Source organism: Chelonia mydas, chromosome 13, assembly GCF_015237465.2.
Source record: "Chelonia mydas isolate rCheMyd1 chromosome 13, rCheMyd1.pri.v2, whole genome shotgun sequence".
Taxonomy (NCBI): Eukaryota; Metazoa; Chordata; order Testudines; family Cheloniidae; genus Chelonia; species Chelonia mydas.
In genome coordinates, this window is record NC_051253.2 from 29,344,751 (window position 1) to 29,371,667 (window position 26,917).

The following is a 26,917-nucleotide window of genomic DNA, read 5'->3' on the forward strand; positions in this document are numbered from 1 at the left end:
AAGTTTGAAGATGATGCAAAAATTGGGGAAAATGGTAAATAATGAAGCGGACAAGCCACTGATTTAGAGCAATCTGGATCCTTTGGTAAACTGGGTGCAAACAATATAGGTTTTAATAAAGCTAAATATAAATGTATACATCTAGGAACCAAGGATGCAGGCCAAACTTATAGGGTCAGGGACTCTACCTTGGGAAGCAATGACTCTGAAAAAGACTTGCAGGGGTCATGGAGGACAATCAGTTGAACATGAGCTCCCAGTGTGATGCTGTGGCCAAAAGAGCTTATGTGATCCAGGGATGTACAAACAGGGGAATCTCAAGTAGGAGCAGAGAGGTTATTTAACTTCTGTATTTGGCCCCGGTGTGACTGCTGCTGGAATAGCATCCAATTCCGATGCCCACCATTCAAGAATAATTTTGATAGACTGATGAGGGTTCAGAGAGGAGCCACAAGAATGATTAAAGGATTAGAAAACCTGCCTCAGAGTGATAAACAAATAGACTCTGAGTCCAACAAAGAGAAGGTTAGGGGGTAACTTGATTACAATATAAAAGTACCTACATGGGGAACAAATATTTGATAATGGGCTCTTCAGTCTAGCAGAGAAAGATCTAACACGATCCAGTGGCTGGAAGTTGAAGCTAGACACATTCAGACACGAAATAAGGCGTACATTTTGGACAGTGAGAGTAATTAACCAGTGGAACAACTGACCAAAGGTGTTGGTGGATTCTCCATCACTGACAATTTTTAAAATCAAGATATGATGTTTTTCTAAAAGATCTGCTCTAGGAATTATTTGAGGGCAGTTCTGTGGCCTATTATACAGGAGATCAGAGTAGATGATCACAATGGTCCTTCTGGCATTGGTGTATGACCCTATAAAGGTCAAAGATGTTGCACTGGGTCCAATACTAGGGGAGAGCATGTGATTAGGTCGAGGTTAATTAATATTTTTTATTGGACCAACTTCTGTTGGTGAGAGAGACAAACTTTCAAGCTCCACAGAGCTCTTCAGAAGGTCTGGGAAACATACTCAGTGTCACAGCTAAATACAAGGTGGAACAGATTGTTTAGCATAAGGCGTTAACACACATCTCAAGGGACCATGCAAGGTGAACTGGCCTATTAACATCCCTCCACTCACGGGGGCAGTGAAGGCAGCTGCAGGGGGAGCCAGGGGGCAGTTGTTACTGAGTTACAGTTTGTTGTAATGAACCATAAATCCAGTGTATGTTCAGTCCATGATTTTTAGTGTCTACCAGAGTTGTGCATTTAAGCTCCCAGGCTCATCTTTTGAATGTGTGGTGCAGGTTTCCTTTAAGGATGAAGGCTGAGAGGTCAGACCCAGAGTGATCGCTCTGGGAGAATTGTTCACCCACAGGTGACAGGGTGGTTTTGTCTTTAACCATTTCCCCGTGTGAGTTCATATGAGAGCGTCATGATTGTCTGGCTGTGGGACCTGTCATAACTTCTCAGGACAGCTGGGTTGATGCTCACACTGCCCCAACAGGCAGCCCTCTGCAAGAGGAGCACATCCAGCAAGGAGAAGCCATTCTTGTAGGAGACCCCTAGTTAAGTGCTTGGCGATTCACTGCAATCCTGAGCAAAACAGCATCTCCAGAGCGAGTGGAGGGCTGAAGGGCTGTGAAATCCAGTGAGACGTGAATGGAGGACAAAGGTTTCCAGGCTGCCATGCAGGGAGCTGGAGGGCTCCCCGCCCCCGCCCCGTGTATGTGAAATCTGTAGCTCTCCCATCAGTGATCTCATGTGCTGCAGCAAGGCCCCATGTTGGGCTTTGATCTCCATCACTTTCACTTTCAGCTAAACATGGTTTATGGACAATGACAAGAAGTCCAGTCACTGCTTGCCTGCAAACGTCTTGCCAGTATATACTGATCACACAGAAACAGGAGGACATGGATCTGAATCTACTGCACACTCAGATTTACCAGGCGCAGGTCTCAGTGTGACAGCAGAATTTAAACTCCTGCCCCCAAATGCCAGGTGCCTTCTGCATCAGGTGAGTGATGGTGCAGATCTGAAGCGGTAAGTGCCAACCCAAGTCCACGAGGTCACTGCAACTAAGATCTCCATTTACCAACCATCCCCAGACCGTCACCCACAAATAGTGAGCGCTCCAGAGTATGTGTTTCATTTTTATTTCTTTGATTTTTATTCCAACTAGAATAGGAATCTAGCTGTTTTTCCAACCGAAATTACACAGACCAAGATAAAAGAGGACAATATGGTTTTGAAGCTAGTAGGCCAATGGCACAGCCCCATTGCTGCTGAGTACACAGGTCAGACGTATACATGGAGGTTACAGATCACAGAGACGTACATGTAGCATAAGAACAGCAGAAGTGAGCGACATTTAGCAATGAGACAAATCAGGGTGACCCTAATGTTATCCATTAGGACTTGGCTTTTGGAACAGAGCTTTGAGTTTGTTTTGGCCAATTCAAGTGCCAAATAGTTGTATGGACAACGCCAGCATTTTGGGTAGCCACAAAACAGCCAGGGTTGCAAATTTGGAAACCTACTTTCTCCGTATGTTAATGTGTAAATTATCAAATGAGCCTGGAAGCCATTTCTAACACAAACACATCACAAAGGCAGTGTCTCCCCAGAGCAGACCCAAGGCAAGGCTGGAGTTAAGCAGCTTGGAAACTGACCCGTAGCAGAAACCCTGTCACCATCCGTAGCCTTCATTGTCAGGTATGTTCAGGCAGTCGGTCCTGAGTCCGTGCAAGGGTTTTCCCACCATGAGGCAGCATGTCCGATTTAAAGCGTAGACTTGTTTTAAACACCTTTCACTCCGTTTTTTGGATGAGGAAGCACCTTGTTGGAATAGTAAGGCCCTGCCTGCCCCTTTCTACGTACTGTGAGACAGGGCACCTCTGGATACGTATCCTGTTTGTCTGGCAACGGGGAAGACACCTCTGCATAGTTCTCAATCACCTTTCCTTTGATATGTGTAGCACCCACTCCCCCCACAAAAGGCAACTGGATGAGCTATCCCTACTGAGATTAACGGCACCAGCGTGATCTGCTGGCATGAGCAATTGGATAGCAATAGTACACTATGGAGCACGGCCAGTATGGCACGTCCCGGCACTGAACTCACCCTTTCCTGACTGTGGTTCCCTAGTATATCCACTGCTCATGGAGTACCCAGTGCTGGGACGATCCAACTCCTGGTGCCAAGCAGTTAACATAACAAAATATTGGTACCAAAAAAGTTATATAAAACGTCACTAATCCCCAAAGCCCCCAGCCACACACAACTCCCTTGCCGAGCCCTGGAGATCTCAGCTAACACACAGCTCTACCTAAACAGATTTGGTGGAAAGAAAATTAAAAATAGCTTGCACAGCTACAGAGTTGCAGATCCTTTTTCTAAAACTCCCCTCAGCCTCCAACAGACGGATACAGAAGAAGCAGCTTATTTGCAATGTGGATAGTGGCAGACGAATCCCACTACGCTCTCGTTTATTGAGAGCAATTCCAATCGTTCTGCATTAACTTAGAGAGATTGTTGCAGGGACTCTGTTGGAGCCTAAGGCACATAACTACTGTTTGGGAGCAAAACACCATTTGCCATCAAACTGTCAATCCCCTCTCTGGGCAGGATGCCAGGCCACACAAAGTCAATTTAAAAAACACAAATAAAATGAGGGAAAAGAAAATGATGTAAATCATTCTGCAGTGAGTGACCGAGGCTGGAATTTCAGATACGCAGTATCAATCGACAACATCATGTACATTCTCTCCAGAGGCACAGACAGCTAGATACAACACAGCGAGAGGACTAGCTCGAGAGCCCATCTTCTCCTCATTGATGGCGTTTCACATTCAATTTGACAGGTAATGGCTTCTCTCCCCCAGTGAATACAATACTTCTCCGGACGGCCCCTGCTCTACTAGGACTCAGTGCTTCGGCGTCTCTAGTCTGAAGGACGGCATGCTGGTCCGCTACAGCACAGTGGCACACCTGTTGCTGAACAGGTGGTTTATAACAGCTGGATCTGCCACCGTTGAGGTATCTCCCAGCTCTCGGTCGTTCTTTGCAATCTTCCTTAACACGCGCCTCATAATTTTACCTGTCGAACAAAGAGCTGTGGTGATTCGACTGTATGTCCAGAGAGCCAAACCAAGACTCAGAGTCGGTTTTCAGGAAGCTCCCCATGAATAAGCCATATTGGGACACAGATTTCTTCAAGTCTAGCCATGCAGAGACCTGGGCAATCCAAGACCATTCTCAGGACAACTGGACCCCACCAAAACCTACTGTAATTATCCTGGACTGCTGATCGCCCTGGGAGCACTCCGGTGACTCCCTTCCTCCGGGGCTGCCCAGCTTGCAGACACCAGGAGCTGTGCTGCTTGTTCCCAAATGGTGTATCTGACAAGAGTGAACCTGGACTCCTTACCTGAGCGGGTCTTGGGCAGACCAGGTGCATGCTGGATGTAATCAGGGGTTGCTATCGGTCCAATTTTTTCTCTGACTACAAAACAGATTTTCAGTATAATTATTAAGATTTCCCAGAGTGCTTTCAGCAAGAGCTGATACCCAAGTGAGCAGCAAGTGGGACAACCAAGCCCACCAGGGCTGCACTGCAATGACGCCAATATCTCCGCTGTTGGCAAAGGTACGGGTGTTTGCAGAATGGGGCCAGGCAGCGCAATGGCACCGCTCAGGATTCGGCACCTGGAGGCCCAGGCCTGGAGGGGAGGAGAGTGCATGTGGCTCTCCACAAAACTCATTCTCCAGCTGCAGGAGAGATGTTTGACCATTTCTAGTCTTTCTCCATTGCTTCTAGGGTGCACTTAAGGACTTGAAATGAAGACAGCTTTCCCCCGGGTTTGGGCCCATTTCCACACAGCAATGACGGACCCCCCTCAGGGATACCCTGGAGCAACAGGCAACCGGGATGCATTTTGTTTACTGCCTTGTTCACGGACCACAGTCATCTCGGATGTCAATGGAGCGTGTGTCAGTTTAGCTGGACACCCATCACACCACACCCATTTTAACTGCTCTGGAATGGCGCACTGGATTCCCCACCAGCTTACACCAGCTCTTCCATCCCGCTTGGTGCCATGTATGCGGGTTTACAGCAGCAAATGACGAGCCAGGAGAGGAATGCAAAGAGGCTCCCATGGGGCCTCTGCACGCCCATCACTGTCACTATCACTGTCTTCACGCCCGTCCGCTAGCAGCATGGATGGACTTTGGAAGGGACACCTTGAGGGGGACGTGAGACCTGGACTGACATTCCCTCCCCTTCTAGGAAAACCAAGTCCACAGACATTGACCAAAACCTTTTGGTTTCAGTTAAAAGGCAGCAGCAAGCACAGCAACCCATACGGTCCACACACCAGCATAGATCACAGCTGCAGGCACCACGCCTGCAGCCCCATTCCCTCCCAGCAGCACCCATCCCTGCCTCCAACACACACACAGCGAGCGGAGCTGGGGAACGAGGAGTCTGGGCACGTGCCAGCACAACGGCCCCCATGCCCGGGGCTGGAGAGGCAGAGGCTGCCCTGGAGAGCAGGAGCCTCACGCCCCTGCCAGTTCACAGGAGGCAGGGGGCGTCACATGAGCAGCCACAATGTTGGGAGATCTAATTTTAGCCTCCGCCAGCTGTTGCTTTGTTCCCCAGGCTGCAGGAGCACAAGGGGCTCGGATGGGAGCTGGCCATAGCCCTGGCAGGGCACTGGTGTTCTCTAGGCGAGAGGCACCTTCCTTTGGAGAGGCCACGCTGCTTCACACCCCAGCGGGCACGTCAGCCCCTGCAGAGCCTTCGCCGTGTCCAGCAGAGCCCTCCCCTGTTCTCTGGCGGCAGGGGCCACCTGCCACAACACACCCTACACCAAAGACGCCGACAGCTCGGCCGCCGTTACCTTGTTTTCTCAGCTCGTCCATCAGGGCCGGGGTGAATTTGTGGCCGTCCCTCAAGGTCACAAAGCAGTAGAGGCACTCGCCTTTCACTGGGTGGGGGTGACTCACCACCGCAGCCTCAGAAACGGAGGAGTGCTCAACCAGGGCAGACTCCACCTCCGCGGTGCTCAGCAGGTGGCCTGCAAAGAAAGAGGCAGCGCTTGGCTGAGTCCAGCAGCGGCTGTCTCCCTTGCTCCAGGAGGGCTCGCTGCAGAAGGGCCCTGAGAGCAAACAGGGCCCCTAAGCTCCAGTTGGGTGGTCTGTCTGCATGCACTACAACGGACTCTTGGGAGATTCTGCTCGGAGCCTTAGGGCAGCCCCCACCTCGCTCTGGGGAGACGGCAACATTCCCTTCCTTGTGCCATGTGCCCCACCCCCGGATACATGACAATCGGCAGGAGCTTTGCGTGAACAAAGGGAGAAGCCCAGGAAGCTACATTCTGTCCAGAACACGTGTCTCTGAGCAGGCCCTTCCATGGCTGGGCGAGCTGCCACCAACCACTGGGTGCTGATAACACCTAGCTATCCCACTGGAATTGAATCACACACCGAGCACTGCTACCCATTAGCGATAGGCTGTCACAGAACTGTCGCTGTGTCACACTACGCCCATGGTACAGGAGAATCTGCATTCCTACCATACCCCAGCCAAAGGCATATGGAGCAGGTAACCAACAGGCCACCTCTGTCAGTTACAGGAGGCAGCCAGGGAGCAGGAAGCGGAGTCCGAAAGTCAATGGTCACTTTAATAGAGCATTTGATGCACTGCACTGAAATCTTACTAGCAAACTTCAGTCAAGCTACTTTGGAGAGGAGCAATTCTGAAGGGCCCTAAACAAAGAGTAATAACCAGCAGCAAGCTGGGGGAGGCACCTAGTGGGCAGTACAGAATTCAGGGGTGCACAGCATGTTAATGACACTCCCAGATTACATTAAAGCAAAAGCAGAAAAAGAACCAGGGACCTGGTGAGATGAGAAGTGCGGGCAGGATGCTGCATGGAAAGCCAGCTGCAAGACACCAGCTGCAGACAGCACTACTGCCAAAAACGGGCTCGGATCCATAGCGCAAAGTGAATTGGAAGCACCTTGCAGTGCGACAGGGCAGCAAAATGGCTGAGGTGATGGTGGGGTGCATACACAGAAGCTAACCGATAGAGCCTAACAAAGTTACCTGACATCTTTTGTTAAAATGAGATTACAAGTTGTGTGGTAAAAGTAATAGTGTTGATGTAACAGACTTAGACATCTGTAAGGCATCTGACTTGGTACCACACGACATTTTGATTGAAAAACTATAAAGATACAAAATAAACCTGGCACACATTAAATGGATTAAAAGCTGGCTAACCGATAGGTCTGAAAATGTCATTGTAAGCAGGTAATCATGACGAAGGGGTGGGTTTCTAGTGGGGTCCTGCCGAGATTTGTTCTCTACACTATTTAACATTCTAACTATTCTACACTATTTAACATTTCTATCAATGACCTGGAAGAAAACAGAAAATCGTCACTGAAAAAGTTCACAGATGACACAAAAACTGGAGGAGGGGTTAATAATGAAGCGGACAGGTCACTGATTCAGAGTGATCTGGATTGCTTGGTAAGCTGTGTGCAAGCAAACAATGTGAGTTTAAATACGGCGACATGTAAATGCATACATCTAAGTACAAAAAATGTAGGCCACACTTAGAGGATGGGGGATCTAACTTGGGAAGCAATGACTCTGAAAAAGATTTGGGGGTTGTGGTGGATAATCAGGTGAACATGAGCTTCCAGTGTGATGCTGTGGCCAAAAGGGCTAATACAATCCTGGGATGCACAAACAGGGGAAACACGAGTAGCAGTAGAGAGGTTATTTTGCCTCCTGTATTTGGCACCGGTGCAAACTGCTGCTGGAATCCTGTGTCCAGTTCCAATGCCCACCATTCAAGAAAGATGATGATAAATTGGAGATGGTTCAGAGAGGAGCCATGAGAACGAGTTAAGGGTTAGAAAACCTGCTTTACAGTGATAGACTGAAAGAGCTCAATCGATTTAGCTTAACAAAGAGAAGGTTAAAGGGTAAATTGATCACAGTCTCAAAGTACTTACATGGGGAACCAATAGTTAATAACTGGCTCTTCAGTCTAGCAGAGGAAGGTCTAACAGGATCCAATGACTGGGAGCTGAAGCTAGATACATTCAGGCGTCAGTGTTTAACAGGGAGGGGAATTAACCAATGGAACAACTTACCAAGGGCCCTGGTGGACTCTCCATCACTGGCAATTACCAAATCAAGATGGGCTGTTTTTCTAAAAGCTCTGCTCTAGGCATTATTGTGGGGCAGGTCTCTGGCCTGTGTTATAAAGGAGACCAGACTGGATGATCACAATAGGCCCTTCTGGCCATGGACTCTATGATTCTATGTAACAACCCACTGTATCATGGAGCAGTAACCCACCTTGGTCTGCTCAGACCTTATCCGGAGTATGATAACCAGCACCGGGAACTGCCTTACAACAGATGAGGGAAAAAACTGAGGGAGCTAGGGTGGGGGGAATTGTGTTTCAGAAAGGTTTAGAAGAATATCTCTAGCTCAACCAAACGATAGAGGAGTGTGTAAGAGAGAGAGAGAGATGATAACCAACAACCAGGATCCGAGGGCTCGGCATGCCAGCAAGGGAGGGGTTATTCAGCCTGATACACTGAACGAGGAGCAATGGGATGGAAGGAATTAGAGACATTGACTGAACCTCAGACAAAGCTTCCAGACTGCATGATCTCCAGCCCCGCAGAATCGTCTCCCTGGTGGTATGGACGCTCCATACCTGGAGACAAGATAAAGCACCAGAGAACAGCTGGGGACAGCCTGCCCTGGCTCTGGGAACAGGGGCTAATTTCACCAGGAGCTTCCCCCTTCCCCAAATGTCTACAAGGCAGATTAACAATGTTATTTACATGGTGCCTTTAATCCACTAGCAGGGAGAGGTAACCATGGTAATTCACCTCACCGAGATCCTAGAGCATTCCCTGCTAGTGCAGTACTCACACTCCTCCAAAGGCAGGCAGGCGGGCAAGGCCCTGCCACAAGGCCAGTCCCTCTGGGTTCAGTGGAAGTGCTCCTGTAAGTGATGCCTCCAGACACCCAGCAAGCATGACAGTGGGATGTCTCTCAAGTTACGACTCTGGTTTGTATCATGGGCTGAATACACGTCTGACCCTGCTTATTATTGTCCTGTATTGCAGCCAGCACCCTGCTTCGGAAAGGCGTGTGATGCCTCCCTGTAGCGGGGTGGCTACCCTGCTCCTAAAATAGAAGGGGTTAAAAGCAGCCCTGGAGAGGGCTGTGGCTGGGGATGGCTGACTGGGGAAACAGCCGCAGCTGGGCCATGCCTCAATCAGGCCCCAGCTGGCCTGTATAAAAAGGCTGTGAGCCAGCGGCCCAAGGAGTCTGTCTCCAGGCTGGGAGAGAGCAGGGCCTGGCTGCCTGCCCGACAGGGTACTGAGGGTGGTGCAGTGCTGGGGAAGGAGCAGGCTGAGCAGGGGGCGCTCCAGGCTGGCAACTCCCCAGGCTGTAGGGCCTGGTCCAAAGCCCATAGAGGTACTGAGAGGCAGAGGAAGGCAGCAGGTCCGAACCCCCTTGCCTATGATGAGTGGCCTTTACACGGCAGTCTGCCCCAGGGAGTGGAGGCTTGGTGATGACTGGCAGTAGCCCAGACTAAGGCAAGGTGGGGATAGTGGGTTAGGGGTTCCCCAGGAAGGGGAGACCCAGAGGCAGGGTGTGGGGGTACAGCCAGGGGGCAGAATTCCAGAGAAAGGGGCACCGGGGTCTGTGAGGGACACGGGGGCCAGAGTTGTGCGGATCACCGGCCTGCAGAGGGCGCTCCAGGCTGGAAAAGGGCTAATTCCCAATGACCAGAAGGAGGTGCTGCAGGGGTGAGTCCAAACCTTTACACTCCTGGAAGAAATATCACTGAGAAGATGGCAATTGAGGGCACTGACTCCAACTGTCTCAATTACCAGCCCCTCCCCGTAGAGCAATGGATCTTCTGCACAGGGACCTGCAGGGTGGGGCGAGTATGTCTGGGGGAGGGAGCTGGAGCGTCCCAGTGGAACACCTGCAAAAGGGACAGGAACTCTAAGAGCAGAGGCGCTGCTCTGAGCGGGAAGCCAACCACTGCCACATGTGTGAAGGCCTGGTAGGAGAGAGAGGGTGGACAGGACAGGACAGCTGGAAACTCTGACAAACCTTACCTCGAGTGCGAGATCAGACTGGGGAGGGGGCGTTTCAGGACTTTCGTTATTTTTGGCTCTTGAGCTATTAAGAGTAATAAGAGTCACTGGGGGTAAGAAATTTCTTTGCTAAGCCTGGGTTCCTTGCTTTTATGCCGCATTGTCCCTGAAAGAGTTAAACTAAAAGCCCAGCAGGCTCCCAACCTATACGGAACTCTAGGGGAGCACGTGTAAGCAACAGGGGAGCTCGGGATGTTTCATCCACCAGATTCCGGATCTGGGTGGTTGGGTGAAGGTGTCCCAGGTCCTCAGACAAGAGTGCACCATAGGGTCCAAGAGCTCGAAACTGTGACTAGTCTCTACACAGACTCAGCTGGTTTGCAAACATGGGGCCCAGGAAGTGGCTCCACTCACAGGCTGGTGACAGCACAGAGGGACAATAGGCCAGGCTGCAAGAGCTAGTACTTGAGTAAGCCCCAAGCATGGCTGGCTACAGACAGTTTACTGGTTGTGCGCTCCCCTTCCCAGTAGCTTCAGCTGAGACTATCCAGCTGCGGCCAGAGGCTGTGCAAACAGCCGCTGGTGTGGGAGTGCCTCATGCTGGGCAAAGCAGAACTTGCTGCCCATGGCTGGGAGTGGGGGGAGATTCCCTCTCCCGCTGCTTTGCAAACGTGGGCTGGAATTTTTAACCTGCACTTTTAAAACCCGTGCCTCCTCTCTCTCCACCACAGCCAAAGGGTTTGTTCTCACCAGAGACGTTGAGCATATCATCGATGCGCCCCGTGATCCAGTAATAGCCGTCCTTATCTCTCTTGCAGCCTACAAAGAACCAGTCACCAGTATGAGAACACAGTGCCAGAACTCAATGCATCTGACAAAGGAGTCCGGGAATAGAATGGAACGCAGCGAGATCCCGGACCCAGGGGCTCTCCCATGCCAGGTGCTGCTAATCCCCAGCGAGCGGAACGGCCCACCAACCCTCCCGCTCGGAAAGCGGAGACACTGAGGAGGCCACACAAGCTGCCACTCCCTGGGACAAGGCTGCTGCTTGAAGTCTTACCATCTCCTGTCACGTAGTACCCTGGGAACTTCTTGAAGTAGGTGGTCTCAAATCGCTGGTGGTTCCTGTACACTGTGCGCATTATTCCAGGCCAGGGCTGCTTAAATACCTGTGGGAGAGGATATAGAGATGTGGCATTAGAGTCAGGGAGCCCTGGGGTACACAGCCTTACAGCAGCATGAGTTCTTGGCCTAAGTTGTAGGTCACGGTCTCTAATGGGCTTTTACTTACACAGCCAGAGAAAGACAGAGGAGTCCAGCGAGCAGATAGCCATGTCTGTCTCCTGCATTACTCCTGAGCCTATTCACTAGCTCAGCCCCATACTACCCTGTATCCCATCTCCGATCACAGCTGCCGAGAGCAGGACGCTACAGCGTATTAACCAAAGTCTCTCAGTGCCCAGCACACAAAGGGCAATATGACGCTTCTACCTTCACATCCCCACCATTTTATAGCCGTTAATTACAGGAAATGAAGAGTGTTTTGCCCCTTGCAGCGAAACCGTAGATTCCAAGGCCAGAAGGGACCATTGTGATCGTCTTGTCTGACTTCTAGAACAGTGATTCTCAACGAGGGGCCCCTTTGGGGGCTGCAAGCAGGTTTCAGGGATTCCACCAAGCAGGGCTGGCATTAGACTTGCTGCAGCCCAGGGTAGAAAGCCAAAGCCCCGCCGCATGGAGTTCAAGCCCGGGGCCTGCTGCATGGAGCTCAAGCCAAAGCCTGAGCAATTTAGCTTCACAGGGTCCCCTGTGGCGTGGGGCCTCACGCAATTGCCCTGCTTGCTACCCCTGGCTTTTATATGCAGAAAACCAGTTGTTGTGGCACACGTGGGCCGTGGCATGTTGGGGGGGCTCAGAAAGAGAAAGGTTGAGAACCCCTGTTCTAGAACACGGGCCAGAGAACTCCCCCCAATAATTCCCAAGCCAAATTGATTAGAAAAACATCCTACCTTGAGCTAAAACGGTCAGTGATGGAGAATCCACCATGACCCTCAGTAAAAGATTTAATCATACAGGGAAGAGCTGCTCCCCCATTATGGCAGACATAAGATCTCCCACGGAGCAGCTAATATTAGAGAGGTAGGACACTGCCCTATCAACATCCCAGATGCCCAAACAGTTGCAATCACTGACTTCACCCCAAGCATCGGCTCATGCTGCAGAGAGCTGACGGCTGGGAAAGCCCCATGTCCCCTTGCTCCTGATGACGCATTCTACCACAAACTTCCTAAAGAGGGGAGGATCTCACTAAATAGCCTTTAACCCCCTCCCCCCACATTTGCTTCAATTATACAACAGCTCTGATAACAATCTACAGGGCTCCTACACTGGCGGTTAGAGTCCAGCGTCATTTCTAATGGCACAAGAGCATCTTGCAGCATAGATGTGAAAGGTGTAACTAGACATGCTTGTGAGGGGATAACCTCACACCAGTTCAGGCCTCTGGCTTGGAACCAACACGCATGTGACTCCTGCTCCCCAGTTGGAACCAGCCAGTCACTTGGTGAGCCTCAGCTTTCCCGCAGCCCTGGTGTAACTGTGACAGGGCTTGGTCCGAGTCCAGGATCAGCTGTTCTTTACCAGGTAGCCTTCTGCTTCTCCCTCCAGCTCCTCCCCGGATTCATCCAGGATAGCAGGGACAACACCAAAGAATGGAAACGTCTGCAGGGGATGTTTGTGGAAAGAGAAAGTTGAACATACGATTAAAATCCCTTCAGACAGACAAAGGAAGGGCAGAGTGAGCCTGGCTTTCGGGAGGGATTCAGTCCAAGTGTCTGCCAGTAACCATGCTGACGGAGCGGTACGTCTCTCGCTAGGCTCCATTATGGCCAGACATCCCCAGGGAATTCACCCCCGCTCAGGCCTGGCACAACCCCTTCCAGACAGTGCTCATGCTGCCCAGGCTTTGGGGAGGGGGCGTTCCCCGCACCGATTATCTAGGGAGTTCAGTATCACGCCTGTGCTGGGCAACGTAGCAAACCAGGTAGTTATGCAAACAGAGGACCCTGTCGGCGCAAATGGGACTTTACAGGTGTCACTGAGCCCAGGCCCCACCCCATAGTCACTGCCCTGGAAAAATCCCAGCAGCAGGATTGCACAGAATGGAGCACGCCAGCCACAGGGCACTCGAATAGTTTCTACTCACTGCGGAGCCCGGCTTCATGGGCGTGGCAGCGGGGAGCGGCGTCAGCACATGGCCACCCTGTGGGAGGAAGCAATGGAGATCAGCCATTCACACTGCCTGGCCCCTCACACTCGGACACTGCCTCATAGGCACTGACTCTGTGGATGCTCTGGGGCTGGAGCACCCATGGGGAAAAAACTGGTGGGTGCTCTGCACCCACCAGCAGCTCCCCACTATGCCCCCCCACCCCAGCTCGCTTCCGCCTCCTCCCCTGAGCGCGCCTTCCCCGCTTCTCCCCCTAGCTCCCAGCGTAACAAGCTGTGGCAGGGAGGGGAAGGAGTGGGAATGTGGTGCGCTCAGGGGAGGAGGCGGGGCTGGGGCAGGGATTTAGGGAAGGGGTCCCGTAGGGGCAGGGATGGGGCAGAGTTGGGGCGGGGACTTTGGGGAGGGGTTGGAATGGGGGCGGGGCATGGGTGGAGTCAGGGTGGGCGAGCACCCACCGGCGCCATGAGAAGTTGGCGCCTATGCACTGCCCCGCCTTGGAATGTGCTCAGATGCTGGGCAGCAGCTCTGGCATCGGCAGGAGGCAGGACTGGTGCAGAGGCAGGATGTGTGGCAGGGAGTAATGCATTGGGGCAGCTTGGCAGGAGACAAGAAACAGAGGGAGGAGTGTGGGGGCACAGTGGCGTATGGGCTGAGGAGAGGCAGGTGGGAAGCCTGGAGAGCAGTGACAGCGGCCAGCTGGACACTATAGCAATAGGAGGCCAGAGAGCCTGGTCTCCTACCCCAGCCAGCCCCTAGCAGTGCCCGTCTGAGAGGCAGGCCCCATACTGCTCTGTAATCAGAGATGCACCCGGCAGGGGAGGTAACAGGAACAAGCTCCCCACTCACCCCTAGCCTCCATGGGAGCACGTGTGGCAGTGCCCCCGCTCCCTGAGCTCCCGGGAAGGTTAGACCCCACTGCGCGGACACTACCCTGCAGCAAGCCTGCAGAGCAGCCTGGCACCTCACAGGGACCGAAGCGGGGCAGCGCCTGGCACCCTTAGAGGTTTCAGAACTCCCAGGGCTCCCTGCTCTCTCCCAAGAGGGGTAGGAGGGTCTGAGGAGAGCTGGCAGGGAGGAACTCACAGTCTCTGTCTGCCAGAAGGTATCCATGATGGGACACCTCTCTTCTCCAACCACCTGATAGTACCACAGCCAGGCTTCGGGATTGATGGGCTCCCCAACCGTCCCCAGCACTTTCAAGGATTTCCTGCTGTACCTGAAGTGAGAAGTGGTGGGTTTCACACATGCGCACATGCTCTCAGCCTGGACCAGGCCACGGGGAGACTGGCTCGTAGCCCTGTCTGTGAGCTTGCCCAACCCAGACAGCCCACTTCGGCACATGGGATCTCACGGATCATCCAGTTTGGGTTTTCAAGAAGCTCCTCTAGGACCCAGCGTGTGCGGAGAGGGGAAGTACACGAAGCAGCAGCAGAGCCAGCCCCTTGATCTGACCTACACAGTCAGGGCAGCTCAGACAGCAAGGACCAGAGTCACAGTAAATTCTGTGAGCTCAGGGCAACTTCTGTTCCCATCACCCTTCTCAGTCCCTCCACAGTGTCTGGAAACAGCAGGCTGGCAATGCAGGAGCTCTCTGTGCCCAGCACACTCCCCTGCAGTCCCAATCCAGGGCTGATGGGAGTTGTCCTGCCACATAGCCCGGCAATAGCCCAGAACTCTGACATCATAACAAGAGGTGGGTGTTTCAGACTCTGCCTAAGACCAACCTAGGGGCAGCGCTGAGGAGTGACATGGGATAAAGCCAGCTCGCCATAACCCACTGCCCAGGGCTCAGAAACGCAACCTGCAGATTCCTGGTGCCCACTTACAAGCACCGTAACAGGAAAGTTCCCCCATTTGTGCAGGCCAGACACAGCATAGACTCACTGACTCAGACTTTACAGCCAGACATGATCTAGTCCGACCTCCTGCACATTGCAGGCCACAGAACCTCACCCACCCACCCCTGTAACAGACCCCTAACCTCTGGCTGAGTTACTCCAGTCGCCAGATCATGGTTTAAAGACTTTAAGTTACAGAGAATCCCCCATTTACACTAGTTTAAACCTACAAGTGACCCAGGCCTCATGCTGCAGAGGAAGGTGAAAAACCACCAGGGTCTCTGCCAATCTGACCTGGGGGGAAATTCCTTCCGAACCCCAAATATGGTGATCAGATAGACCCTGAGCACTTGGGCCAGACCCAGGCGCCAGACACCTGGCAAAGAATTCTCTGTAGTAACTCAGAGTCCTCCCCATCTAGTGTCCCATCCCATTTGCTGCTCGCAGTTGCAGTTTGGCTACATGCCAGCACAGGCAGTCTCATCAGACCATCCCCTCTGTATACTTATCAAGCTCAGTCTTGAAGCAAGTTAGGTGTTTGCCCCCACTGCTCCCCTTGGCAGGCTGTTCCAGAACGTCACTCCTCCGATGGTTAGAAACCTTCGTCTAAAGAAAATGCTCCAGACAGCTGCTGTTGGGGATCCACAGCCCATCTGCTCAGGGACAGGCGGGCGCTCTCAGGCAACTAGTTCCAAGCCAGTCCTGTACTCCCGGGTCCTACTGCCTTGTGCCCGCAGAGCTATCGGGGTCCCTCCCCCGCTGCGGAGCTGTGCTTACTTTTTGACGGGCTCATTGCCGTACTTCATGAGCAGTCGGATGGCTGTGGGCGCAGTGTAAAACTTGGTCACCTGGTACTTGTCAATGATGCTCCACATGCGGCTGACGTCTGGATAGATGGGCAGACCTTCAAACTGAGCGCGAGACAGCACGGTCAGCACAGCCACTGCCCAGCCCTACTTGTGACGGGCCCAGGGGAGAACCTGGCACCCTGCCTTGGAGCCCAGGCAGCGAGACTGAGCACAGCGGGGGCCAGGGGATGCTGGGAGCCCACCTCGCTCCAGGCAGACCAGGCTTTAGGCCGATGGCTGCAAGAACAGAGCAGAGCCTCTGTGCCACCGGGTGAGGCAGGGACCAGGTCTCTTCCATGCTCCGTGCGGTGCTGAGCACAACCGCGCTTGGGGGCATGAAGCAACAAGAGCAGGTCAGAGGCAGGGATCTAAGCTACCCCCCACCAGCCAGTGCTCCGACAGCTCCCATGGTTCAGCAGCTCTGCAGAGGCGAGGGCCCAGAGACCGCTGGCGTACGGCCTTAGGTGGGGATTAAGGGAGACTGGAGGAGCAGAGAAAACGCTCTCCATGCCTCCCCTGCTCCTCCCAGTCCCAATCCCCGCCCCACCTTTCCCCACTCCAGAGAGAGCTCCCCCTGCACACCCACGAGGGCTGGCAGGGCTTCCCTCCCAGCAGGCACAGCACCCTCTGCTCCACCCCCTGCTGCCTCTGGGCTCCATGGCTTACCAGCGCCAGGTAGGGACACATCTCCCAGGCAAGTTGGGGAGAAGGCCATGTGCAGACTGGCTCCAGTCAGGACTGCTGACGTGGCCCCTTTTCACGACAGCCACAACACAGTGCCTCCTGGATGTGGGTCCTGCAGCTCGCCCCCAGACAGGCTGATGTGCTGGGGGCTCAGGCTGACGTGACAGTGAAAGCCAGCCAGCCCCGCCATGCCACTGAATGCAGCTAATGCAGGCTATGGGAACAAGGGCCGCAGCACACTTCCATGTTCCAGAATAACACTGGGCCCGAAGGGCGTAACACACAGCCTGCAGACCCTGCCACACTGCTCGGGATCTCACCAGAAAGGAAGAAAAAAAGTTCTTCCTCCTCCTTTTCCCCCCGAGGAGTCTGGGGAGTGACAAATCCCTGCCCTGGTTTTGCTGGGGGAGTTGGGGTGCTGCCAGCCTCTCTCCCAAGCATCCTTCAGGCACTGGAGATAAATGTGCTGGCAAAGCATCACAGCAGCAAGACAAAACCCCTCACAACAGCAGCTCTGCTTTCACACTGTCCCAACACCCTGATTCATTCGCTCTCCCATCCCCGCAGCATCCCCCAGGGCAGACAAGGTCCTAGTTTCTAAGGGCAAACAAAAAACACTTGTTTTATTACTCAAGAATCTCACAAACCAAGCCCTTCCTGCCTTATCACAAAGCAGCAAGAGCAACTGGCACTGGCCTCCTCTGCTTAGCCCTCCAGCGTCACTCTGTGAGGCCTGCCTGCTGGGTGCCTTGCCCTCCTCACAGGGCAGCACTCTGCTATTGCGGCCTCCAAGGCACTGGTTACCGCACAGCGTGCGCGCTGACTCCCAGGGCGCTTTTCAAATGAGGTAGAGAGAAGAGCGGGTCACGAGGGCAGGGGCTTGTGCTCATTACAGAAACAGACAGATACCAAGGGAGGCTGTTCAGCAGCAGGCTGGTCTCTACCTTCCAGGAGAGGCTCCCAGCCCACACAGAACTTACCAATACACTGGTTGCCCCATTTGCCAGAGGTCCGTAAGTGAGGTAGGAGTGGCCAGTTATCCAGCCGATGTCAGCCGTGCACCAGTAAATGTCCTCAGGATGATGATCAAACACATACTTAAAGGTAGCAGCAGTAAAAATCATATATCCACCCACCGTATGCACGACGCCCTGCAACAAGAACACATGATCAGCAGGGGATGCTTCAAAAGCAAAGCCACCCCCAGCCCTCCCAAGCTGACCAGCACCAGACTGGCAAGTACCAGGAACAGGTCTTCAGTGCCTGACCTGGAAAAGCACAGCCCCATCCCAAAGCTACCACCTCTCCAGTCAGAGCTCTTGCAAAGTGCAGCAGAAAAAACAGAACCGTAAACTAAGTACTTCATAGCGTGCTCCATAACTGAAGTATGAGCATGGTTCATCTCTATCTTGCCCCAGGATATTAGAGACACGCCCCTATTACTGGTATCTCTGAGACCTATGGACTAGTTACTGTTACAGACATCATTTCTGGCCAGGGAAGCAATATGAGTTAGCTATTGTGAAAAATACCTTGGGTTTCCCAGTTGATCCACTGGTGTAAAGAATGAACAGCTCATCTTCAGCATCACACCACTCAGGCTCACACTCCTTGCTGGCATTCTTCATAAGCTCATGCCACCAAAGGTCGACATGGGAATTCCATGGAGTCTGAAGAAAAGTGAAAGACAGAGGGGATGATCTCCAAAGGCTGCTAGAGTGGGCAAGCGGAGGACACTGTAGCAGAAGGCTAATCAGCTCGGAACACAGCGCTGCATGTTCCATGCCTCTGAACACACCCCTGCTGCAAAACCAGGCTTCAGAACCACAGCCTCCATTAAAACCAGGGATGTTTCCCACCTGCAGGACTACCAAGAAAACCTTTACAACGCGACCCGAGCGTAACAGGTGCAGTCTGCAAACAACCTGAAACTCCAGACTCACCCCCAACCCCCAAAAGAACTTGGCAGTGCAGTTAGTATCCAAATACCTAGCTCTCCTACCTTACTGGAGAGGCAGCATTGCACTGCCCTGCATGGAGCTCGGACAGGGCGGGGTGCTGGCCAGTACACAGGAGAAGGGGCAGGGTTAATAGCCAGCTAGAAAGCCAAGCACAACACCCCTTTGTGCTTCCACTGCCCATCAAGCCATAGAATCTGGCCCGGCAAAGACTTGCCCACCTCCCAAGAGCCCCGCCAGGCTGTTCTCAATACAATACTCTTTGGCACTTTGTTCAGTCTAGTTTTAAGATGTCCCAAGTGATGGGTCTTGCAGCCCTTATGGAAACTTATGTTCCACTCACCACCATCACTTAGTTTAGCTATACACAGTTTATCTTTCCACCATTCCTGAGGAGTCAATCCCTCCAGCTCCTCCATTGCGTCTGTGGCTGGGCTCTGAGCCCCCTCTAGTTTGTCAGTACAGGTCTGGGAACATGCTGCTCACAAATGAAAGCAGTATTCCAGGGATAGCTGCCACATGCACAACTTATCTCCCTCTGCTGGGACATGGGGCCTCCGAGCTGCACCGGGCTCTCCCTCAGCAGCCATTTCACCTTGCACACTCGGCTCTGGTCTCCTGACTACAGCTGGGAGGGAGGGAAACCCTTGGCCCATCCTGCAAAGGGTTTCCCATTCTGCCTTGGGATGAAAGCTAAACTGTAGCAGTGAGATTGCCCCCTAGTGCCCTCAGTGCAGCCCTGCACAAGTTTCCTTTCTTCGATCCCCAAATAAACTCCACGCAGGGTTCTCCGGTCCAATCACAACAGCCCTCCTTAGGGTTTGATTTACTAACAAAGTTCAAAACTAAACACAAGCGTTTTCTCTCCAGTCAGGTACAGCCCAAACTCCCCGGCTCTGCTCGGAGTACTTCCTGCCCTAGCAGGCTACTCTCAGCTGTTCCCAGCAGCAGCAATTCCCCAGAGGCAGGGATAGAACTTCTTCAAAGGACAGCAGAGAAGAAGGCTGGGTTGCTGTCTGGTGGGAGGAGGAAGTGGATTCAGCATTGTAGGAACATAGGGTTTTGTAGCAATTCCTACAATGGAGTTAAGGTCTAACTTGCCTGAAGCATGAGGGATTATATCCATTATGGTTTGGTCTTGTCTAATGTAACTGAGGAGACCCTCATTACCCACCGTATAGGAATCCTTTGTTAGAGAGACCAGGAGGGCAAGGTAGTATCTTTTATTGGACCAATACCAGATATTCCCTTATCCACCTTGTGTCTCTAATGTCCTGGAACTGACACAGCTACAACTATACTGCATAATCCTTTGTTGGGATTCAGCTATGTCTGTGTCTTCCATGGTAGCCTGTGGCAGAGAGTTCCACACATAATTATGAACGAAGTAAGACTATTCCTTTTTTTCCAGTGCTAAACTTGTTGCCTATAAAATTCCTTGAATGATTCCTTGTTCCTCTATTATGAGAATGGGAGATCCTGTTGCCCAATCTCCCTTCTCTATGTTGTCTCTATCACATCCCTTCTTACACATTCCTCTCTAAACAGTCCTAATCTTTCACAGTCTCTTTATATGGCAGTATATTACTAAGTTTTCCTCGCCCATCTCTGCATCCCTCTCCCCCACATCCCTTCTGCTATATCCTTTTTGAGACAGGCTGATCAGAAGCAAAAATAGCATTCTGGGTGAGGGCAGATCAATTTAAATGAGATACAATGTTCCTTCCAAGACCTATGATTTCGCTCCCCTTTGAGCAGATAATTTCACTGAGCTGTACACAGAAATGCTTCTGTCTTTCCCTTGAATGATTAGTTAGCTTGGAATCCATCAATGTGTTGGAGAAACTCAAATTATTTTAACCCACAGTATCTTGTACTCATCCTCAGTGGCATTAATATGCTATCACGTACTCTGCCCACACTCCTGGCTTTGTTATCAGAGGTCCCTTGGAAGTTCTTCACACACAGTTATTTACATTAGTGAAGACTACAATCTGAAAGTTTTGCCATTTTACTTTCCCTTGTAGAACGGAACTTCATGGCAACCCACTATTAACTTCTATCAATATTGAAAACGCCACATTTATTCCTACTCTGTTTCCTGTGTCAGCCAGTTTCTGATCCATGACAGTACTTTGCCTCTCAGCCCATGACTATTTGGTTTCCTTAATAGCCCTCTCGTGGAAGATTTATCAAAGGCATTTTGAAAGCCCAAATAAGTATCAGTGGGTTCTCCTTTACCTACCATTTTGCTGACATGTTCAGAGTTCTGTTCTGGGGACTGAGACAACAAAGGAGGCATATGATAGAAGTCTGTCGAATCACAAATCAGATGGAGAAAGTGAATAAAGAAATTTTATTTACCCCCTTCACATAACACAAGAACCAGGGGTCACCTGATTAAATTAATAGGCATCAGGTTTAAAAACAAAACCAACAAACTAAAGGAAGTATTTCTTCACACAAGACACAGTCAACCTGTGGAACTAGTTGCCAGGGGATGTTGTGAAGGCCAAAATTACAATTGTGGTAAAAAAAGAACTAGATAAGTTCATGGAGGATATTGGCCAAGATGGTCAGGGATGCAACCTCATGCTCTAGGTAACCCTAAGCATCTAACTGCCAGAAGCTGGGACTGGACGACAAAGAATGGATCACTTGATGATTGCCCTGTTCTCTTCGTTCCCTCTGAAACACCTGGCCCCAGCCACTGGCAGAAGACAGGATACTGGGCTAGATGGACCATTGGTCTGACCCAGTCTGGCTGTTCTTATGTTCTAGTAGATTAGATGCATGAATTTGTTTGTCACTATTATGTTAATCTAGGCATTGTTATAACTAACTTTAGTGATTGCTTAGACCGATTTACTTAATGCTGAAGCAATGTTCACGTGCCTGATTTCCTGAGTCACCCACAGTGCCTTTCTGAAAGCAAGGTACGTTGGCTACTCTCGAGAAGATGAGCTGATTTTAATAAGTGACTGGTATTACTGCTAGTGGGTAAGCCACATTGTGAGTTCCTTCAGAACTCCTGGATGTATCATCCAGGCCTGGTGACTTCTTGCAATTTAGTAACTAATGTACTTCAACACCTCTGACCCCTCAGTCTGACAGTGGCTCCTGTCTGTTAACCTAAGGAGTATGTCTGGAGTAGCTCTCTCCCCAGCACCCTCCGCAGTGACACTCAGATAACGATATCCGTGCAAATAGTCATTTAGCTTCTCCGAATTGCTGCTTTTACTCCCTAGTAGTTCAGCAGACCCACCAGCTTGCCCCAAGCTTCCTCCTTCTGCAATATACCTAGAGAATTCCTTCTTGTTTGTGTGTATATCCCTTTGGCTATCCGTTCCTCCAGAGCCCTCGTAGCCCTCCTAGCTTCCCTCTTACATCACATGGCTCATACTCCTTTCTATTGGCAAATCTTGACTTTATCTTGCCAGTTAACCACACTGTGCTATCTTGGCCAGTCTGCTCCCACAGGGCGACACAAGTCCTGCGTGACTCCGTTATGGCGGTTTACTTAACCATCCTGCAAAGTAGAGTAGAGAGATTTCTGAACATTTCCTCCTTTTTAACTTCAGACCCTTTTTTAGCCACTTCCTCTATTTTTCGATACCCCTTCTCTATAGTTGATGTCACCATGCTAGTTTTCGGTAGAGTTCTTCCCGTGAGGATGTTGCATTCAATTATATTGTGCTCACTATTACTTGTGGGTCAAGTAGTAATTATAGTTGAGCCAACTCCTGTTTGTTCTTCGGACTAAGTTGAGAGCAGCCTCTGCTCGTATGTGCTCTAGAAATTAGCTAATATAATTCTCTTGGCTTCTGTCCCTCCGCTTGGGACAGGCCGTCTGCTCATTCCCAAGGCTATGACAGGAATTAGTGAGATACCAGAGAACACAGGGCGACAGCGATGATCTTCAAAACAAAAAGGTTGGATTTTCATAAGGGCCTAAGGGAGGTCAGCACCAAACTCCCATTGACCTGAGCACCTAATTCCCTCAGGCTCCCTCAAGCATCCCAGCCTAAGATCTGGGCAAACCCTCTGTTAATGGAAACAGTAGGTGTGCAGTGTCCACGCCCAGAGTAGCAGCACCTTGCCAGCAGGAACAGGATATCCTGCTGCAGTTTTTCCTGGAGCCACCCTGTGCCCCTTCCTGCCCAGCCTCCATTTACCCATGTCAGCATGCTGATAGGGGCCAGCCAGTACATGAGAGAAGTGGTGAACAGCAAGATAGGCCCATTCCCCTGCTATGTTAATATGGGTGGTAACACAAGGCAAACACCTTATCACCAATGTGTACACACTATTATAAACTGATAAGAGACTGTATTCCAAGGAGCTGGTGCGAGGGCTGGGTGAGCTCCTGCTTGTTCAGACGAGCCTACTGCTTAACATGGTCTCGCGCACCACACTGTGCCATGGACAGCTGCACTGCCTAGCCACCTCCTTTACGATGCAGAACGCTTTCTGAAGAGCCCCCTTCATCAAGACGGAGCCCTACACGTGAGCTCCTTTTTCACGGAAGTCAGGCATTAAAGCTGCAGGCTCCCTGCTGCACGAAAACCCCTTTCACTTACCCGTGTCCATGTCTGTGCGGTTAGAAAAAACATGACATTTGAAAAGGAACATCAGTAAGGGGTTTAGTGAGGATTAGTAGCAGAGCTCTCCTTCCACAGAACAGCAATTGGAAAGTTAACTTCAATTAGTGCCAACTTCACTAAAGGAGGCTAATTTTAAGAACTGTTTTTAAAGGTAAACAGATTAAATGTCATCCAAATGCTGGACACAAGGTGCGTATATCTGCCGTGAACATGTTGTGTATTGTGCTGCTCTCTCCACACCACTCCACACCATCAAAATATAACTAGGGCTTCTGCACTAGCCATTTATGAAGGGGAAAGAAACAGGCAGGGATATTACCATCAAACAAACCCTGACCCACATTACGAGAGTCTCTGATATTTGTTTCTCCATTTACGCCTCTGCACATTCATGCAACTACAGAAGATTTCTAAAACGTTAACACAACAAGGTTAGCATCCCCACCCCATCCCAGGGGAGTGGTCTGCAGACCCGGGGTAACTACGGCCAAGGGGGTCAGTGAGTCTACCACTAACATGCAACTGCTGGTAAACCGATTAGGAAGATACACGTGGCTGTGCAGACAGAGAGAGAGAGCTGTTAGAGACGTGGAGCACTCAGCGGGAAGCAAAGGGCACAGGAGCTGAGAGGAGGAAGCTGCTGCTAGATGTAAATACCTTGGGATGGAATCTCTTTGAGCTCTCAGTCTCTTTTTCCTGTTAAAAATCCACAAAGAGGGTGTGTGAGTTGAGAAGTGGAGGATCCACATTGGGCCTTTGTCCACTTCTGTGCACGCAGGGAGTTTTCCAGGCTAGCGTCAGCAGGCAACACATTCCTATGTTCAGGGTGACGGACACTCAGCCAGGAGGCACTCTCTGAATGAATGCCTGCCCTTCGTTTCCACTTCAGTTTCACTCCCTAGAGATTCGCCTCTTCCGCTAAGCACTGTGCAGGCCACCACCTCCGAGTGTGCACCCAGCCCGTTGGGAGTAAAAGCACAGACCAGTTACACAGCTATTTAACCCTCACATAGTGTGTTCAGTGCAGGAGCAGCAAGTGCAGGTGGAAGGGGACAGGTATGGACCCAGGACTAAATATCAGCATTTCAGAGAGCGCTTAAATGGATTTACCGGGAGGAGGTGTTGAGTAATGAACAGCACCCCACAGCGTCCATCACCCTTTTAGGATTGACAAATAGTTACTCAGCCCTAGGTTACAGGCACACCCTGACAAGCAGGGCCCAGACAATATGTACCCAGTGTGAAGGCAGGTGCCACCACGGCGAGAGAAAGGACAGACTACAGCCTATAGATCAGATGAACAGAAGCAGAACCCTAGGCTGCAGTTAATCTATTCATTTAAAATGAAGTGTGCCCACTATTTTTCCTGTATTTAGAACTACCCAGCATGGCTAACAGGCCAGAGTCGCAGTGAAGACCAACATATAGGGCCAGATTGTCAGGAACAAGAGGGGGACATGCTGCCCCCTACAAAACAGTGCTACCATCACAGATCACCAGCATGCCTATCCAACCTGGAGCCTGCACATCCATGCATGCAAATACCTCATTTGCTGTGCACACATTTTTTGAAAGGTGCATATGGACCATTACCTTGAAAACATCCCCAAGGAGCATTCACTAAGCCCTCCCCCTGGAGCACGAGAGATTGCTTTCCACACTTGAGCGAGCAAGCCTCAAACCTGCAATGTATTCCCACTATTTCTACAATGGTCAGTTACCATGACGACATGTCAGGATAGCAGCTCTCCCGACACTCAGTCTCCTACCCAGTCGGGTCACACTTGGGACCGCTGGATTCTCTACCATAGATGTGACGGACAGTACAGGCACTGACCTGTGAAAGCACCTAGCAAACAGGGCAGAAGGAACAGCCTCAAGGCACTAACAGGAGCTTTTGCAATCTTGGGGAACTGGCAAGGAGGGATTCCACCTCCACAAGTGGGCTGTGGTCTCCTTCCAGCGAGAGGAGGCAGAGATGGGCAGCATGTCTCTTGAAGTGTGCATCTACACAGCATGACTGCACGCCCCCTCAAATACTTGGACACCATGGTCAGAGCATCTCCCTCCTTTTTCAGTCTCCTGCCCTTCACTGGCTTCCACCCCTGCCTGAAGTGTTCTCCAGGCATCTGGCCCCAAGCTCCTTAGCCCACCTTCAGCTGTGCTGGAGAATCGCAGCAAGCTCTCAGGCCCAGCAAGGCCACACTTCACAGAGCTCTCCCACCACAGAGGGAACAGACAAGACTGCACTCAGGAAACATGCTAAAAATAGACTGAAATCCCATAGGGCATAAGTGTTGGGCTGTGCAGGGCGATGCCCAGGGACCTGCCCAAAGGTGGTACCTACACTTCCCATGCCCGATCCTTCCCCTAGAGAGACAAGCTATCTTCTAGAATGCAATGAAGTTGCTAATCACATAGAGAATTCCACTCTCCCCACCCTGCCAAGCTGCACTGCTTTCAGCTCCCTCTGCAAGGGGAGAGGACACTTGCCCTAGGGTCCCTAAAATAATTTTATAGGCAGCTGGTTTCTCTCAGATGGGAGAAAGCCCTGCCTTGCATTCTGGTTGCCTCTGAGATAGCTGGACATTTACTGATAAAACAAGACCCTGTGCCTTGCCTGAAGAAGCAAATGTCACGTGCCCAGCAACTGCAGCTGTGTGACCTTTCTAGTCAGCTACTACAATACTGTGCATTTGGTTTGCCCCCAGGCCACTCAGTGAAAGCTCCCATTTACCCACAGCTCAAGCCACTGCTCAGCTGATACAGCCCCCTCTCTCCATGCTGTTGGCAGGGAGATAGAGGCGAGGCTGGGAATCGGACTCAGCTGTCAGGGTTACAGGCACTTTCTGGGAAGACTTCTCATTGTGCCTGGGAGGGGAGATGGCTATTTTCATTCAGAAGGAAAATTCCTCTGCCAGAGAGGAACACATCTCCTTCTAGCTCCTGGGCTGCTCAGCTCGTGGAAACTTGCACCAACATGGGTACCCCAGCCATTCCTTTTGGGGAGCTGCCAGGGGGGGTTAAAGGAAACAGCAGGGTGCCAAGAGGCATTCAATCATTTTAGTAGGTGGGTGGTGGTTCTTGAGAGATCACATTGCACCATAAATCCCAAGAGGAGGGAACATGCAGCAGGGAAGAGTCTGAACACATAAAAGCCCAGAGACGTATCGCACTGGTGGTTGTACTGATCGATTTGTTGGGCTCACACCCAGAGCAATGAGGGAATCCCTCTTCCTAGCTTCCCACGGGAACCCACCTGTATATCCTGGCACAGCCTCTTCAGAGGTGGCGACTTGCTGCATATCCCATCTGACACCACTTCCTCCCTTCCCAAGTGCTTGACCACAATGCAGTTTCTCAGAGGGGAGTCTCTGCGAAGGGAAAGGGGGAGTCATTAGCCTGCTCCCGTACAGCCAGAGACCCGTTATACAGGCCGCTGTAGAGAGAACGAGGCTCTCACTGCACTGGCTGAGCACATGGGAGCTGCACAGCTCTCTGAGGCCAACATGCTGATTGTATGCAATTAGTTCCTGCTGAAAACAATCATTCCACCAGTAACGGCATGTGTTGTTACCCAGGCCGGCTTGCT

At 51.4% G+C, this 26,917-nt stretch overlaps 1 protein-coding gene across 4 annotated transcripts in view; it reads right to left on the minus strand.

Annotated features, from left to right (window-relative positions):
- Nucleotides 1-2,154: 2,154 nt before the first annotated feature.
- The window catches only part of ACSS2 (acyl-CoA synthetase short chain family member 2), a 78,316-nt gene continuing 53,553 nt past the window's right edge, over nt 2,155-26,917 (minus strand). For 2 of the 4 annotated variants that reach the window (XM_037915431.2, XM_037915434.2), the window contains exons 7-19: nt 26,585-26,699; nt 23,983-24,021; nt 18,296-18,433; nt 17,744-17,914; nt 16,009-16,142; nt 14,477-14,609; nt 13,370-13,426; nt 12,805-12,885; nt 11,225-11,333; nt 10,915-10,983; nt 5,916-6,092; nt 4,439-4,513; nt 2,155-4,108 (exon numbers count right to left, since the gene is read on the minus strand). In XM_037915431.2, the coding sequence (XP_037771359.1) occupies nt 3,981-4,108; nt 4,439-4,513; nt 5,916-6,092; nt 10,915-10,983; nt 11,225-11,333; nt 12,805-12,885; nt 13,370-13,426; nt 14,477-14,609; nt 16,009-16,142; nt 17,744-17,914; nt 18,296-18,433; nt 23,983-24,021; nt 26,585-26,699 (1,426 nt within the window). In that variant the 3' untranslated portion in view covers nt 2,155-3,980. Of the gene's footprint in view, nt 4,109-4,438; nt 5,791-5,829; nt 6,093-10,914; nt 10,984-11,224; nt 11,334-12,804; nt 12,886-13,369; nt 13,427-14,476; nt 14,610-16,008; nt 16,143-17,743; nt 17,915-18,295; nt 18,434-23,982; nt 24,022-26,584; nt 26,700-26,917 lie in introns of those variants that run through there. The other 2 variants (XM_037915432.2, XM_043526771.1) reach the window with 2 other exon arrangements.